Source organism: Nannospalax galili, unplaced genomic scaffold, assembly GCF_000622305.1.
Source record: "Nannospalax galili isolate Female #2095 unplaced genomic scaffold, S.galili_v1.0 scaffold475, whole genome shotgun sequence".
Taxonomy (NCBI): Eukaryota; Metazoa; Chordata; class Mammalia; order Rodentia; family Spalacidae; genus Nannospalax; species Nannospalax galili.
In genome coordinates, this window is record NW_008339435.1 from 2485185 (window position 1) to 2501149 (window position 15965).

Consider the following 15965-nt stretch of genomic DNA (forward strand, 5'->3'; position numbering starts at 1 on the left):
AACTCAAGTTACAGGGGATTTGACACCCTCTCCTGACCTCCACAGGCATCGCATGACACGGGTGCACTTACATACATGCACGCATAACACTCATATACATAAAATAATAATAAAACCCTATATCAAAGGCACAGCATGACTGCTTATAGATAACAAGGACCTGAAATTGAACTGAGAGCTAGATATATCAGGTTTCACAACAGGCATATTATTACTAGGGAAACTGCTGCCATGGGCTGGGCTGAGGGGTCTTGGATTTCTTATGCCGAATTACCAGTAACTGCTACAGGATTAACTCAAAATCATAAATTAACAATTTTTCCACAAGTAAACACAATTCACAAAATTTAAAAGGTACATACACACACACACACACACACACACACACACACACAAAAACGACCTAGAAACAAATTCTCCAGCAAAGTTCTTTTATTTGGATTCAGGATCTCTCTTTGATAAGAGAAATCTCCATAGACTATAATAGAAAAGTACTGAATTTTCTTATTTCCAATAAAAGGTAATTGCTTCATGCTTTGGGTACCTACTATGGTTACCCAAAAGAATATTTCCAGTAAATATAACTATCACAGTACTGAAGGGTCCAGGATAAAAGTCCTAACTTAGAAAACTATCCTTGTGTTACTATAACAGTCTTTAGTCTGTTGACTATTCACATTGTTTGAGAACCATGACAGTGCAGGTTTTTATCATGCACGCCCGGGTAGAAAATACTTGATCCTCTGGAAACTCTGGTCATTAGGATGGGCTGAGCCGAGAGACCTGTCTATGTGAGCCAGCAGGTAGGCTCTCAACTGGTTTCTGTGAACCATCTCTCCTCAGTGGGTGAGCACTGATGCTATCCAGGGAAGAGTCCAGGCACATGACTCAGCTTATGACTTAATTTTCCACAGCTAAGAAAATTAAAAAAAAAAAAAAAAGTTCTAAGACAAACAGGTGGAATTTAAAATATATTATTTACATGACTGAACCAAGAACCCTTTATATAAGAAAAAAAAGGACAACTCTGATGATTATAAGACCACAGAGAAAAAAAATTATAGTATCTCCAGGATCAAAAATGAGACACTGCAGTTAATTCCCTGATGGCTCTGTCACACTCCTGTGCTCCCCTAGGCCACAGTGACTCCTTTACTTAGATTATGCTACACACATGGAAATGCAAAACTGATTTCTGTTTGATCAAGAATTTAGTCTATTGGGCTGGAGAGGAGAGCTCAGTGGTTAAAAGTACTGGCTGCTCTTGCAGAGGACCAAGTTTGAGTCCTGTCACCCACATATCAGCCAATAACCGTCCATAACTCCAGTTCCAAAAGAATCCAACACCCTCTTCTGACCTCTGTGGGAATTGCATGAAATAGGTGCACTTACCCATGCAGGTATATATACATACACATAAAAATGACAAAAATTTTTTTTTGGTCTTTTCGAGACAGGGTCTCCCTGTAGCCCCAGCTGTCCTGGAACTCACTATGTAGACCAGGCTGGCTCTAAACTCACAGAGATCCACATGCCTCTGCTTCCCAAGTGCTGGGATTAAAGGCGTGTGCCACCATGCCCAGCCAAAATATTTTTTAAATAATTAAAAATAAAGAGTTTAGTCTATCATACTTGTGTGAAATGAAGAAAGCTAAGCTGAGAAGCCTGCAAACTGCCAGTCAAATGTCCTTTTGGCCTCAAGAATTCTGTGTAACTCATGTGACACACATGGTGCTTTTTAGACAAGCAGCTACAGAAAGGTAATCACACTTACTCTTATGTTAAATCCTAGAAGATCACTTATAACTCCTGAGACAGCAGAAAGTATAACTACTCTTGTGATATTATAGATTAAGGGATTCATTGTCAGTCCATAGAGTCTAAATGGTGTGTCCAGCTCCTACAAAGACAAAACTACAATGAGACATGGCTTTCCAATACCTATCAGTAGTCCATGCTGGTTTTTAAGTCTTGAGGAGGATGTTTAAGGCTCGTTTCTTAATATTCAAGAGCTACTTTCAAAGATATTCACTAAGGATTCACCAACCTTTCAGTGGCCTAACCTTGTGGATGGAAGCAATAAGTCCTTTATACTTTTAAAAAACAAAGTAATTTAAGAAATGTAATAGACATCAGTAGCCACCAGAACCTACTTTTCCTGAGACTGGAAATTTTCTCCTAATAACTGAAAACCATTATGCTTGTGTTCTGAATCTATATAGCCTAGTGCCCATCTATTAGGAGGACTTTTCTAAGAAGTAAAGCACTGATTTAATGAAATAACTGGAAACAAGCTTAAGTTCACTTCATCTTCCTTGTACAAGACCCCTGTGAGCTGCTGGCAGCTTGGGTCCTGTGTACAGACAGGTAGGCCTTTCAGCTTCGGTTGGTGAATGCCTGGTAAGGAGCTCTTTCTGGAGATCATTGATAAGAGGACTGCAGGTCTTAGGGTCAGCATCAGAGAAGGCATTTGGAAGATGTCCAGGCTAGTAGGACATCCTAGGCTGAGGCCAGCAGCAGGTTCTTGGGCATAGTGGCATTGGTCATGCTAGTGCCTCCTGGAGCAGGGCTGAGGATACCAACACAGCTACTACAGCAGCCAGTCACCTGGCAGGGCCCCTGTAAGGCTTGCCCATCCTTGCCTCTAGGAGCCTCTCCTCACTGGAATGAATAAGGATGGCGGAAAGCTGAACCACCGGCAGCCCCTCAGTCAGTCTGAGCACTCAAACCCAGACCAAACCCAGTCTGCTGGTCAGCCTAGGTCTGCTTTTCCATGGGTCAAAACTTGTCCTTGAGGGATGGCCCCCTGTGCTTTAGTATCAACTTGACACACCTGGATTGAGGGAGCCTCAATTGGGGAATTTCCTTCGTTGGACTGGCTTGTGGCCATGTCCATGGGGCACCTTCTTGATTGTTGAGTGATGTGGGAGGGCTCAGCCACTCATCCCACTGAGTGGTGCCACCCCTGGGCAGGTGGGCCTGTGTTGCATAAGAAAGCAGGCTGAGCAGGGGCCAGGGGAGCAAGCCAGTAAGCAGCATTCCTCCATGACCTGTGCTCCAGCTCCTGCTTCCAGGTTCCTGCCCTGAGTTCCTGCCTTGCGCTCCCTGATGAACTGTGACCCGGGAGATGTAAGATGAATAAACCCTTTCCTCCCCCAAGTTGGTAGTGGTCAGTGTTTTGTCACAGCAATGGAGAAACAAACTAGGACACCCCCCAAATCAGCAGATAAGCACCAACCACCAGGAATGTGCTCTTGTTTCTGATCAGGCAGCCCAACATGGTGATGGGAACCACTTTGCCCAGTCTTGCCTCCAGGAGCTCTATGACAGCTCTGGCCTGACCCAGCCATGACCTTGAAGGCTGAGGCATCATCTATTTTTTTTTTTCCTCATAGAAGAAGCCGACTTACTTTACACTATAGTAAAAGTATATTGGAGTACAGTACTTACCTTTAATAACTTTGTCGACAGCTTTAACACATTGTTTACTAGAGTGAGCTGTTCTTTCTTATTTGGCTTTTTTTCCATCTTAAGATACAAATTAATCTAAGAGAAAGAAAAGAGACAAAGGTCAGTTTTACAAAAAAAATGCATATACACTGCATAAAATCTGCTAGATGTTGAGGATTATGCTTTCAAGTAAAATACATTTTTTCAATTCTCAGCAGCTATAAAGCCATGAACCCAGACCCCATCTCTAACCAGCACCCCTTCAGTGAAGAAAAGCTACTTAGGGAAGACAAAATAATTTAAAGTGAAACAATTTAAGTATCAAAATAAAAAAATACTAGTTGTAGTAGAATCAACATGTAAACTCCTTGAGTTCAAAAACTATACCTTATCAGTTCAGTATTCTCCAAATAATCTAATATCTAATATCCTCATTAAACATGTGGGAAGAAACATGTTCGTAACTTAATAAGTCCTTATTTTTTCCTCATAGGAAGAATTCTCCACTATGATTCTAATGCCAAAGATTTAAATTTTAAAAATGATTCCAGATGTTTTTACTTAGAGGTTATGGGTAAACTTGAATTTGAAATAAAAATTAAAGAAACTGCATTATTCTCCATATTCACAAAAAATATTTCTCAATCTTAGTATGTTTTCACATGCTGAAAAAATAGTGTTTTCCAAACACTGAATAATGTATTCTAGAGCAGATGGAGAAATTCAAAATGCTCATTAATCATGTTACATAACAAGTACTCTAAAGATCCAATATTTGATATCATGATGGGATTAAAAGCAAGTTCCTACCAATAAAAGTACCTTTACAGTATACAAAGTATTCAGCCCATTAGATCTTATCTCTCCCAGTCCTGAATAGGAAATGGAAAAGGTGTATGCCCATTTTATAAGCAATAAAAAAACACAGCAGCAAAAGTGATTTGGGATTATAAATCTAGAGAAGTGATGGCTAGACAGCAACTCAGTCCTCGACATAAACACTACAGTATATAAGGCTACCTCTAACCACGGGCCAAGTCCACAGGACCAACCAATACCTGTTCAGTAAGTAATATAGAAACATTGCTGTACTTCTTATTGGTTTCAGATCCCAACGAGGCTAGGCGGAGCAAAAAAAGTAGCAAGGCCGTTTCCCAGATTAAAAACTCCCAATTGTAAGCATCATTGAGGAAAGTCTTGTGGCCTTGAAGAACCTATTGAAGGACCCAAGAAAAGTTTAGCTTTTGTCTTAAAGTCATAATTATTCCTTATCAATTTTAAAACATTATCAGAAATCCATAGTTTTAAGGCTCAAAGGAGAAGAGTTGAATATTCATATTATTTACTTAACATTATGTATTTCTTAAGTTTCCTAGATTTTTTTTCTCTTTCATGGAAGACAGCAAGTATCCACAAGGAGCAAAGGAGAAAAATATAACAGGGATGCATTTCCAGCTCCTTTAATCACCACTGTTTACTTACAAGTACATGGTGACCATTGCTCAAAGGAGCGAATATTTGTGTTTCTAACAAGCTGCCTGAAATGAGTCAGCTCTGATTCCATTTTAGGATTTAAGTAAACAACAGCAGCAACCTTTATTACTGAGTACCTATTACATGTCATTTTTTAAAAATATTTTTTTAATTTTATGTATATGAGTGCATTGCCTGCATATGTGTAAGTGCACCTATGTCATTTAGAAGAGGGCACTGGATTCCCCTGGAACTGGAGTTAGGGAGAGTAGTTAGCTGCTATGTGGGTACTGGGAATCGAACCCAGGTCCTCTCCAAGACCAGCCAGTGCTTTTAACCGCTGAGTCATCTCTCTAGGCTACATCTCATGTTTTTGCTGCTTTTAAAGTTTGTTGACTTACCCGAGTATGGTGGTGCACACCTTTAACCCCAGCACTTGGGAGGCAGAGGCAGGCCTATCTTTTTGAGTTCAAGGCCAGCTGAGGCTACAAGGAGAGACCCTGGCCTGTACAAAAAGACCAAAAACAAAATTTGTTGACTTAAACATAAAATAACTGGGCCCACTGTAGTGGTACACACCTTTAATCCCAGTACAGGACACAGAGGCAGGAAGAGCTCTGTAAGTTCCAGGCCGGCTTAGTCGACATAACAAGTTCCAGGCCAGCCAGGGCTAGATAGTGAAACTCTATTTCCAAAATAAAAATTAAAAATAAAAAAAATTAAAAAGCAAAGAAATTTATTCAAACAAGCCCAAAAAAGTTGAGCTAATTTGTCAAAAAAAAAAATGTGTATATATATATATATATATATATATATACACACACAGAGAACTCTCAAAGACAAACTACAAGTTGTCCTCCGACCTCCACATGTGCACCATGACAAGTGTACACACATGAGCACACAGAAACAAATACAATTAAAAAAGAAACAAGCAACCATAAAAGTCATTCTGATGACATGAGACACACCTAGAGTATGAGAACAAAAAGATACATGGGGGGCTGGAGAGATGGCTCAGCAGTTAAGAACACTGGTTGTTCTTGCAGAAGACCCAGGTTCGAATCCCAGCACACACACAGCAGCTAACAACTGTCCGATAACTCCAGTTCTGGAGGATCTGACAGCCTCTTCTGTCCTCCACGGGCATTGCCAAACATGGGTGCACTTACCTACATGGAGGCAATACGCCCATACACATAAAATAAAAATAAAATATTAAAAAAAAAAGATACATGGAAAAAAATAACCCTAAGATAGAACACAGAAATAGAGGTTCCCCTGGTTTTTTTGAGACAGGGTCTCATTCAGCCCAGGAAATATAGCTAAACATGATCTCTGATCTCTCAACTGCTGGGTTATAGATCTCTGCCACCATGCAAATTGGAGACTATCCTGGGCTACATAATAAAATCATGTCACAAACAAACAAGCAAAACATAAATCAAAAAATGGCAAATGGACAAATTGACAGTCATAGTGGATTTAAGCATGCCTCCATCAAGAGCAAAAAAACAGACCAAAAACAGCAACATGACAGCAGTACAAGTAATGAGCATAGAGCAACCAGGGCAGTGCTCTCAGCAATGACAGACACAGAGCTTTCCAAAGCACTGATGGCAGAGTCAATAAAGCTGAGCACATGCTGGGGAATAAAGGAAGCTTCCACCTGTTTCAAAAGACTGAAAACAGTCTAGTGTCCTCTGACCACTGCAGAATCAACACTCAACAAATGGGAAAATGAGGTAAGTCTTTAAGTGCTTGCAATGAAGAAATATAAGTGCTTAAAAAGAAGACAGGAGGACCTGTCAAAAGGACAGCAAGGGCTTTCAGGAGGGTCCCCACTGCCCACATCTGAGACAATTTAGACATCAAAACAAACAGCAGATTATAATCCACTAGATAAAATCAAGGGCAGATTAACCCACAGTATAAGAAGTAGATGAACAGGAACTGGAGAGATGGCTCAGCAGTTAAGAGCACTGGCTGCTCTTGCAGAGGACCCGGGTTCAATTCCTAGCAACTACATGACAGCTAACAAATATCTGTAACTCCAGTTCCAGGGGATTTGACAGCCTCTTCTTCTGTCCTCTGTGGGCATTGCATGACATGGGTGCACTTACCTCTATGGAGGCAATACATGCATACAGATAAAATAAAAATAATAAATAAAAAAAGAAATGAGTCTTTATTAGACTATGAAATATATTTTGTGCTTCCACCTGTTTCAAAAGACTGAAAACAGTCTAGTGTCCTCTGACCACTGCAGAATCAACACTCAACAAATGGGAAAATGAGGTAAGTCTTTAAGTGCTTGCAATGAAGAAATATAAGTGCTTAAAAAGAAGACAGGAGGACCTGTCAAAAGGACAGCAAGGGCTTTCAGGAGGGTCCCCACTGCCCACATCTGAGACAATTTAGACATCAAAACAAACAGCAGATTATAATCCACTAGATAAAATCAAGGGCAGATTAACCCACAGTATAAGAAGTAGATGAACAGGAACTGGAGAGATGGCTCAGCAGTTAAGAGCACTGGCTGCTCTTGCAGAGGACCCGGGTTCAATTCCTAGCAACTACATGACAGCTAACAAATATCTGTAACTCCAGTTCCAGGGGATCCAACATCCTCTCTGACCTCCAAGGCACTGGACACAGGTGCGCTTACACACATGCAGGCAATACACTCACACTCACACATTTTTTAAATGTTTTTTTTAAAAAGCAGATGAACAATAGAGGAATGAGAAAGCAAGCTCTTCCCAGGAGTAAGAACCAGCAATGCTGGAGTAATGATACTGTTAGAAGATCACTACTCACAACTAGCAAGCTGTGAGAGCTTTATTGTCAGTCAAAAGCTGCCAACTAAAATTAAATAATTAATTTAAAATTTAAAATTAGCATAATCTAAGTGTTTTAAAGGACTTCAAAATTACCTGTATTCCCACTGCGAAAATAGATAAATAAAATGGACAGGTATCCAATAGCAAAAGGAATGCAGACACATTTAAACTCCATGGGTACACAGTGGTCTGCTCCACAACAAAGCAGCCATGGGAGCAAATTGCCACTTTTCACTAAAACAGGTAGGAAACTTTTACCTGTGCGCAGCAAATGAAAGCAATTGAAAGTGTCAGTAAGAAAACTGATGACACAACCACGTCAACTGAGCGCTGGGGACCCCGTCTCTGTGGAGTGAGACACATGTTTTAGGATACTGTCAGAGACAGCAACAGCCCTAACATTAACTTTGAATTGTACTACATTTCTGTGAAGATAAATGTTTACAAGAAGTTTCTGACATAGGATTTTAACTTATTTTGGGTATCAACTTGAAGCACTAAATGCTATTTTTTTCCAAATTAAAGGGACAACTGATTCATTAATGTTATTTCCAGCTAGGATAAGCAAAGTCAGAAAAGCATGCAATGTTTAATTTATCACCTTGACCTAGGAAACTTCGTATTTCCTTCTCTGCCTTTTTTACTGCTACCAGCTTTTCAGATACCTCATGTCTAAGTTGGCATCCAGCAAGTTTTTGTCAACCACTAAATAATCTGCCAAATTGCCAGAGACCCTGCTTGCTAGCAACTGCAGCCAGATTATCAGTGTGAATGTCTTAACAGCCCTGCATATACCCTACTGTAATAAAAAAGGCTTACCTTTAGATAGGAACGCAGTGATAACCATATTTTAATGTTCTCCACCTTTTTAAGTCTGAAATGAGGTATTTCATATTTCCTGGCTTTCCTGGCAGAAGTAATATGGCTGAAGAGTTTTGCAAATAAAAATCTCTAAAAGAGGTTTGAAAACAAAATCACAAAGCTAAATGTATCCGAGTATGTGCTCAACGACAATCAACAGCATCCTGGGGATGGTTAACACATTCAACAACAACAATAATCTGATCCAGTGATTCCTTAGAATGGCAGTGTGATTCCAAAGCGTGCCCTACAGTGACACACTTCTAAATACCCTGGCCATGTGCAAAGAACATTGGAGATGTTGATGAATCCTGAACTTCCGCAAATATAAAAGTTTATACATGATTCTAGCCTATTCCAAAATTATACTTCCATTAAAAAATCATATTCCTTGTGCACATCATCAGTAAATTAAATCCTCAATCCATAACTAAATTTCAATCAGTTCTTACTTGTCCATTTTTTCACACAAACTGTGAATAAAAAACGAGCTACCAATGCTGAACAGTCTAGCAACTAAGCCACCTATTTCTACAAATAGGCTTCAACAAAATTTCAGATTACAACCTGCTATGGCCATTGCACTTATGACCTCATAGCAGCTGTAGTTAGCTGCATAAGATGGAGCCTTCGATACACCATCATGGATGGGGAGCAGCTCATGAGGCCCCAGTCTAGCTGAGCAGCTCTGGGCAGTGACTTGTGGCTGGGAAGGAAGGAGTCATTTCCTTGAGTGTACGGTCACTGATAAGATGCCCACAGTCGAGGTAATAACCCACACCCACACTTATACAAGCAACATAATTAAACTCAGTGTGTTGTTTAAAAACATAAAGACATGAAAGTAGTTGGGGGGAGGGTAAAAGAGGGCAATGGAGAGTCAATACGATCAAAATACATACATGTATGAAATTATCAAAAATATATTTAAAATTTTTTGAAGATTTCAGATTATAGCATGTAATCTGCAAACAGTCAACAATATAAACATTAAATGCACAAGTACCAAAATTAAGAGAAGAAAATCAGCTCAATGGATCATCACACAAAAGAAAGAGAGAAATTTGACCTCTCTATCCACTGACCTGCTTATATGTTCTCTCAGCCACACACATCATGAAAAAAAACATCCAAGTAAGACACAATCTTTCAAAAAAATTAATTATAGACAAAATAACAACAGGTGTAACAGGTGGTGCTCCACAGAAGAAAGTCAGGATCTCCTCTCCTGAAATGGACTTCAGTTGGTCAAAGCTCTTCTCACGGAAAAGTCGATATAAAAAAGGAAAAAATGCCAATCCAATGGTGACAGCATTGCCCAGCATCTGATAACCTACGCCTTGCTGGTATGCATTGACCTGAGAACAGATGTAAGATCTCCATCAGTATGGCACAGCAAGAGGGAGTTACAGAGTATTTGTCAAATACCATTTTTAATATAAAGAAAATACATCTTAGGCTGGGTGTGGTAGTGCACACCTTTAGTCCCAGCACTCGGGAGGCAGAGGCAGGTGGATCTCTGTGAGTTCTAGGCCAGCCAGGTCTATATAGTGAGTTCGAGGCCAGCTGGGACTACAGTGAGACCCTGTCTCAAAAAGGCCAAAGAAAAAAAAAAAGGAAGAAAGAAAGGAAGAAAGCATCTTAAGAGGAATGCAAATAAAATGACAAAAAGATTTGGCCTGGCATTAGAGCTAAGCATGCAAGAGACCCTAGTTTCAGCCTCTAGCTAGTACGGGGACAGAGAGACACGGACACACACACACACACACACACACACACACACACACACACACACACACAAAACACAGACACATGTCTGCAGAGCAAACCTGAGCATCTGATGGTACAGAGTCCACATGACAGACTGTAAAATTTGCCAACTAAATACTTCAAAACCTATGTGCTTCAAAGCCAAGTTGGATCATTTTCGCAAAATAGATTCTTACCAAACAACTTGTTCCAGGTACTTTTTTCAAGAAATCAGAAGAACGCACTGTCTTACCCTGCTCATGATGATGCCGCTTATCTCCAACACAGACATGTCCATCTTCTTGCACTCATTTCCTTCCCAGATTATTGCACTAACTCGCTCAGAGGCAGGACTCGAGTTCTGAAGCCAGAATAAATGGTTCTGCGAAGAAAAATACCAAACTTTCCATTCACTGTCTTTCCCCCATAGGTTCTTCTTTCCCTTTGTTGAGCTCCCAGACTCCTGTGGTCAGTCTCAACAGTTCGTTCATTCTCTCTCTCAAATCCCATCACTCCAAGAACCACATGTCAAGGATGTCGATTTCTGATCTCACCTGGAGAGAGGCCAAATGCCTTCTCTAATGAAGAGAGCTAGGATCTAGGACCTACAACATCGTTTCCCATGTGCATTCACAATGTATTAAGGAAAGAAGGATCTGGAGAGCCACAGAAGGCACAGGGAATAGCAAAAAGAGGGGGTAAAAGCCTTAGCAATCACACAAAGAACTGGGGAATTTTCTGGCCCTAAGAAGGGCAGGGAAAAGCACAGAAGGCTCAACCAACACCAGAGTTGCTGGTCACCGTGACAACAGCCCCACTCTCCTCTGTCAGAGCCTGCCTTACTCTCCAAGTAGCACAAGCACCTTGTCAACAGTTGGATCCTCACCACAGCCATGAGCCTGATTTTGTTCTGAAATTAAAGATCTATATCCTCTGTATCATTGTGTCCCCAAAGATGGAAGTTTCTAAAGAAGAAGGTCAGGGCCTGGTAGTGCACACCTTTAGTCCCAGCACTCGGGAGGCAGAGGCAGGCGGATCTCTGTGAGTTCAAGGACATCCTGGTCTACATAGTGAGTTCCAGGACAGCTGGGACTACAGGGAGACCCTGTCTCAAAAAGACCAAAAAGACAAAAAGAAAAAAAAACAAAAAAGAAAAGGAACACATGATGCATGGCTTCTAGAAAGGAAGCATGTAGTGGATGGCTTCTTTTTCTACCACATAATGATGATCAGTCACTGGACAGCATGCTAAGAAAAGGGAAGAGACGGGAAAGGATTCCAGGCGGTAGTCCAGCACTCCAGCCAAGACCTTCCTGGAGAATACAAAGGCGTGAGTCAAAAAGGAAAGCTTCTTCCCAGGCAGACTGTGTGCAAAGGGCCAGAGGTACACAGGGGCTGGTACACTTCAAAGGCCAGCAGGTCAGCTGAGTTACAGCACACATGCTCCAGTAGTCAAGGAATGCCAGAGATGAAGCCTTATTAGAGCAAATGAACAAGCAAACAACCCAGAAGTTAGAAGAGGACTGGCCTGCTCCCCAGCCAGACAAATTATGAAACCTCCCAGAACTTAATTACCTTGGCAATCAAAATAAAACAAAGACTACAGTCACTATTATTTTCAATGTAATGTGGTAAAACTTGGGAAAAAGGATAAAATCCTAAGAGGAATCATTAGCAACCTGAAAAGCTGACATAACAGCCATTCTACCATCAGGATACAGCACCTACCTTGAGGGCTTAGGCAGAGCTCTTGGCCATCTGAGGGTGTTAATAATAAGAGTTCCCAGTGCTACTCTAGCCATGCATTGCACTAACCACTTTGCATTGTTTCACTAGCTAATTCATGGTATTCCTAAAAGGTAGAAACTGGGCTGAAGGGATGGCTCAGTGGTTAAGAGCGCTAGCTATTCTTGCAGAAGACCTGAGTTCAAATCCCAGCACCTGCACAATGGCTAACAATCGTTCACAATCATCCACAATCGTCCATAACTCTAGTTTCAGGGGATCTGATGCCCCTATCTGACCTCCATGAAAATGCACGACATGGGTGTACCTACATGCAAGCATTACACTCATACACATTAAATGAAAATAACAAAATATTTTTTGAAAATAGAAACTATTTTTAGCATGTGGTAGTTTTTTTTTTAATCTATAGTTCTACATCTGAATGGACGAGTCAAACACCTTCTAAGGAATCTCTTAATTGTAGGCTATCTGATTTTATGATATTAAAATAAGACCTGAAATTAAAAAGTATCACTTGTTTTGTACATTATCAAAGAAGCAAGCAGTATCATTTCAGCATAAAACATAATTCACATGAAATATGAAATTCATGAAAATATTAAACATATACTAATCAATGCTGCTCATAGAAAATTAACTGTAAGGGACTGGAACAATGTCTCAGAGGTTAAGAGCACTGGCTGCTCTTGCAGAGGACCCGGGTTCAGTTCTCAGCACCTACATGGTGGCTAACAACTGTCTGTAATTCTAGTTCCAGGGAATCCAATTCCCTCTTCTGACCTCTGGGTGCACTTACACACATGCAGGCAATACACTCATACATGTAAAATAAATTAATAAAATATTTTTTAAAAAAAAGAACTGTAAAGATCATTCTAGGAAGGAAAATAAGGCAGGTATTATGAAGAGAAATTTAGATCAAAGCAACTCTAGACTGTTGTCAAGTTCTTACCCCAACATCCTCAAAAGCTATGCTCAATTTCCCCATCTCTGACTTGTGGATAATAACAATATCCTTATAACATTACTGAAAAGTTAAAGGTGCCTGGCACAGTATGGAATAAATATTAACTATTATAATCTCCATCTTTATATACCTGCTGAAAAACATCTTCTTTGGGGTCATGTTTGGTCCCTGAATGGAGGGTGTTCACATGGGCCCCCTCACTGTCACTAGTGACAGATGACCGGCACTCTGGGCCATGCAGCAGGTCATCCCATAACATATCCTCAGTCTCTGAATCATGGCGGGTGCTTTCTGAGTCCCTCCTCGACAAGTTAAGGCTCTGAGAGCCACCAGTCACACCAGACCTGGAGCCCTTTAAACAAACAAAAACAAAACAAAAATTTTAAAACAATTATATATGAAACACAATTAAAACAAGTTATCTACAGCAATAGCTGGCAAGATTTCATAAATTGATCACCACATATTTGTTAATTCACAAGGCTTCATATAATGAATATAATAATAAATCTTAATATCTAAATGTCCCTAGGGTCCAATGACCCTAGCAAGCTGATCTTTAAAAAGACTCCCTCTATGAGTCCTGCCAAGTCATGAAACTTCTCAACTCTGGTCTGTTGCATGGTGTGATTTCTGAAGCACACCCCAAAAACTGGTCCAGCTGGCTTCGCCAAACCTTTTGAGAGCTTTGAGCTTAACAAAAGAGCTAGTTATGTCCAGGGCCCCACTTCAACATGTTCAAGGACAACCAGGCAGAAGCATAGACAGCACAGTTCCCCAACAGTACCAATATAAATGTGAACCTTTTTCCATAACCTTAATTGCCTTATCAATCTAAACAGAGCAAAAACCAATACACCATCATCTACTCTGCTCACCTCTGACAATCATGCTCCAAATATGCCCATTCCTCTTCACAGTCATACGCTTTCCTGTTCCTATCTTCCAAGAGGTCCCTCTGCCAAAGTCTGTCTTCAAGAGTGTCAACCCCATTTAGAATAAAACTCCATATGCCAAATGAGTATTAAGCAACCTCCTCACTTAAGAATTGAGTAATGGGGCTGGAAAGATGGCTCAGCAATTAACAGCACTGGCTACTCTTGTAGAGGACCCAGAGTTTGGTTCCCAGCACTTATAAGGCAGCTAACAACCATCAGTAACTCCAGTATAGGGAATCCAATGCCTTCTTCTAGTCTCTGCAGGCACTATACACACATGATGCACTTACATACATGCAGGCAAAACACATAATAAAAATAAATAGAATAATAAAAGAATTGAATAACCATCTTCATGCATGTATGTGCATATGTGGGGGTGTAGGCCAGAGGACAACCTTGGGTGTCATTCCTCAGGTATCATCCACCTTGTTTTTTTTCAAACAGGGTCATTCGTTGGTATAAGGCTCACCAAGTAGGCTAGGTTAGCTGACTAGAGAACCCTAGGGAATCTGCCTGTCTCTGCCTCCCCAATGCTGACATTACAAGCATGAGCCACCATGCCCAGCTTTTTTATTTTAATGTGGCTTCTGGGGATCAAATTCAAGACCTCATGCTTTTGAGGCAAGCACTTTACCAACTGAGTGATTACAATGTCTAAAGTAATGTTCTTTCTAAGCATCATCTATGATACTTTGAACATTAGAAAAAAATTTCATTATTTTTCTAGGGGTGAACAGTCATCTCAAATTGGGCTGCTAAATAACTAAAGGCAGGGAAAGAAGTAGGCAACTAAATACAACTTTCAAGACTCAAAAGAAAGAGAAATAGATAAAGTTATTACACTCAAGAAGACACCTTGAATTTTGCTCTCATGAAAGTATGCTTTACCTGACTGAAGGCCGCCGATTCAAATTCTGATTCAGCTAGACTATCTGAATCCCGTACTATATGACACCACCTTGTAGTGGTTTTCTTTACCTGCCAAAAATCAAACCAACAAACATCAAGAAAGTATGCTAAATATCTTGTTACTAGTCAGTGATTTTGGAGATAACTCCCATGCTTTTCTAGGCAGCAGTAAAAATTACCTGAGAGTTTAGGTGTCTTGAAAGTATTGATTTTCTATTCTTAACTTCACAACCATTGTCACTTGAAGCCCCTTCCACACTCCTACGCAGCAATATCATCTGTGTCCGTGCTTCACCATCCTCTTCACTTGACAGATCATCTGAAATTCCATTACCCAATTGCCTATAAGCCTCCTAAAAGGAAACAGCAATATCTCACAGGATAGCACAAAACACTCCAGGAGCTGCCCATGTAAAATCATATAAAAGTACCAAGAAATGAAACTAAATCAAAATTGAATTTACATACTACGTGATATCAATATTAAGAACAATTTCAAAAATAAGAAAAGTGTGCCCTTGCAACTAAAGAGCCTAAATACTTCAGCAGTATGACCTGTAGTTAAATCATGGTCTCAAGGCCAACCTCTATGCCTGAATCATGGCTCTTTTACTTACTAGCTATGCAGCCTTGGGCAATTTACTAAATCTCTTTGGGGCTCAGTTCCTCATCCAAAAAATAATGATAATAAAAGCACCTGTTCCAGTGGGGCATGGTGGCACACGCTTTTAGTCACAGCACTCAGGAGGCAGAGGCAGGTGGATCTCTGTGAGATCAAAGCCAGCCTGGTCTACATAGCTTCTCCAGGCCAGCTGGGGTATAGGATGGCCCTGTCCTTTTTTAAAAAAAAAAATCACCTACCTTATAGGGTTGTAAACAAGGAAAACGGTTTGTATCTATAAGGCACTTAAAACAATAGTTGCCTGTAATGATAGCTTATTAATGGTAGAATAGTGGGAGGGTAGAATTTGGGCAGGGGGACTATCACTAAGGATATTTGAAAAGCTATATGAAAACCCACTA

The 15965-nt window shown here is 40.4% G+C and overlaps 1 protein-coding gene across 4 annotated transcripts in view; it reads right to left on the reverse strand.

The window, feature by feature from the left end:
- Window positions 1-414: 414 nt before the first annotated feature.
- Window positions 415-15965, reverse strand: part of Phtf1 (putative homeodomain transcription factor 1) — a 66803-nt gene continuing 51252 nt past the window's right edge. For 2 of the 4 annotated variants that reach the window (XM_029563988.1, XM_008833977.2), the window contains 11 exons: window positions 15122-15295; window positions 14922-15011; window positions 13223-13444; window positions 10630-10758; window positions 9713-9985; window positions 8586-8717; window positions 8025-8111; window positions 4509-4664; window positions 3451-3546; window positions 1775-1900; window positions 415-914 (listed from right to left, as the gene is read on the reverse strand). In XM_029563988.1, the coding sequence (XP_029419848.1) occupies window positions 894-914; window positions 1775-1900; window positions 3451-3546; window positions 4509-4664; window positions 8025-8111; window positions 8586-8717; window positions 9713-9985; window positions 10630-10758; window positions 13223-13444; window positions 14922-15011; window positions 15122-15295 (1506 nt within the window). In that variant the 3' untranslated portion in view covers window positions 415-893. Of the gene's footprint in view, window positions 915-1774; window positions 1915-3450; window positions 3547-4508; window positions 4665-8024; window positions 8112-8585; window positions 8718-9712; window positions 9986-10629; window positions 10759-13222; window positions 13445-14921; window positions 15012-15121; window positions 15296-15965 lie in introns of all 4 variants that reach the window. The other 2 variants (XR_003849694.1, XM_008833978.2) reach the window with 2 other exon arrangements.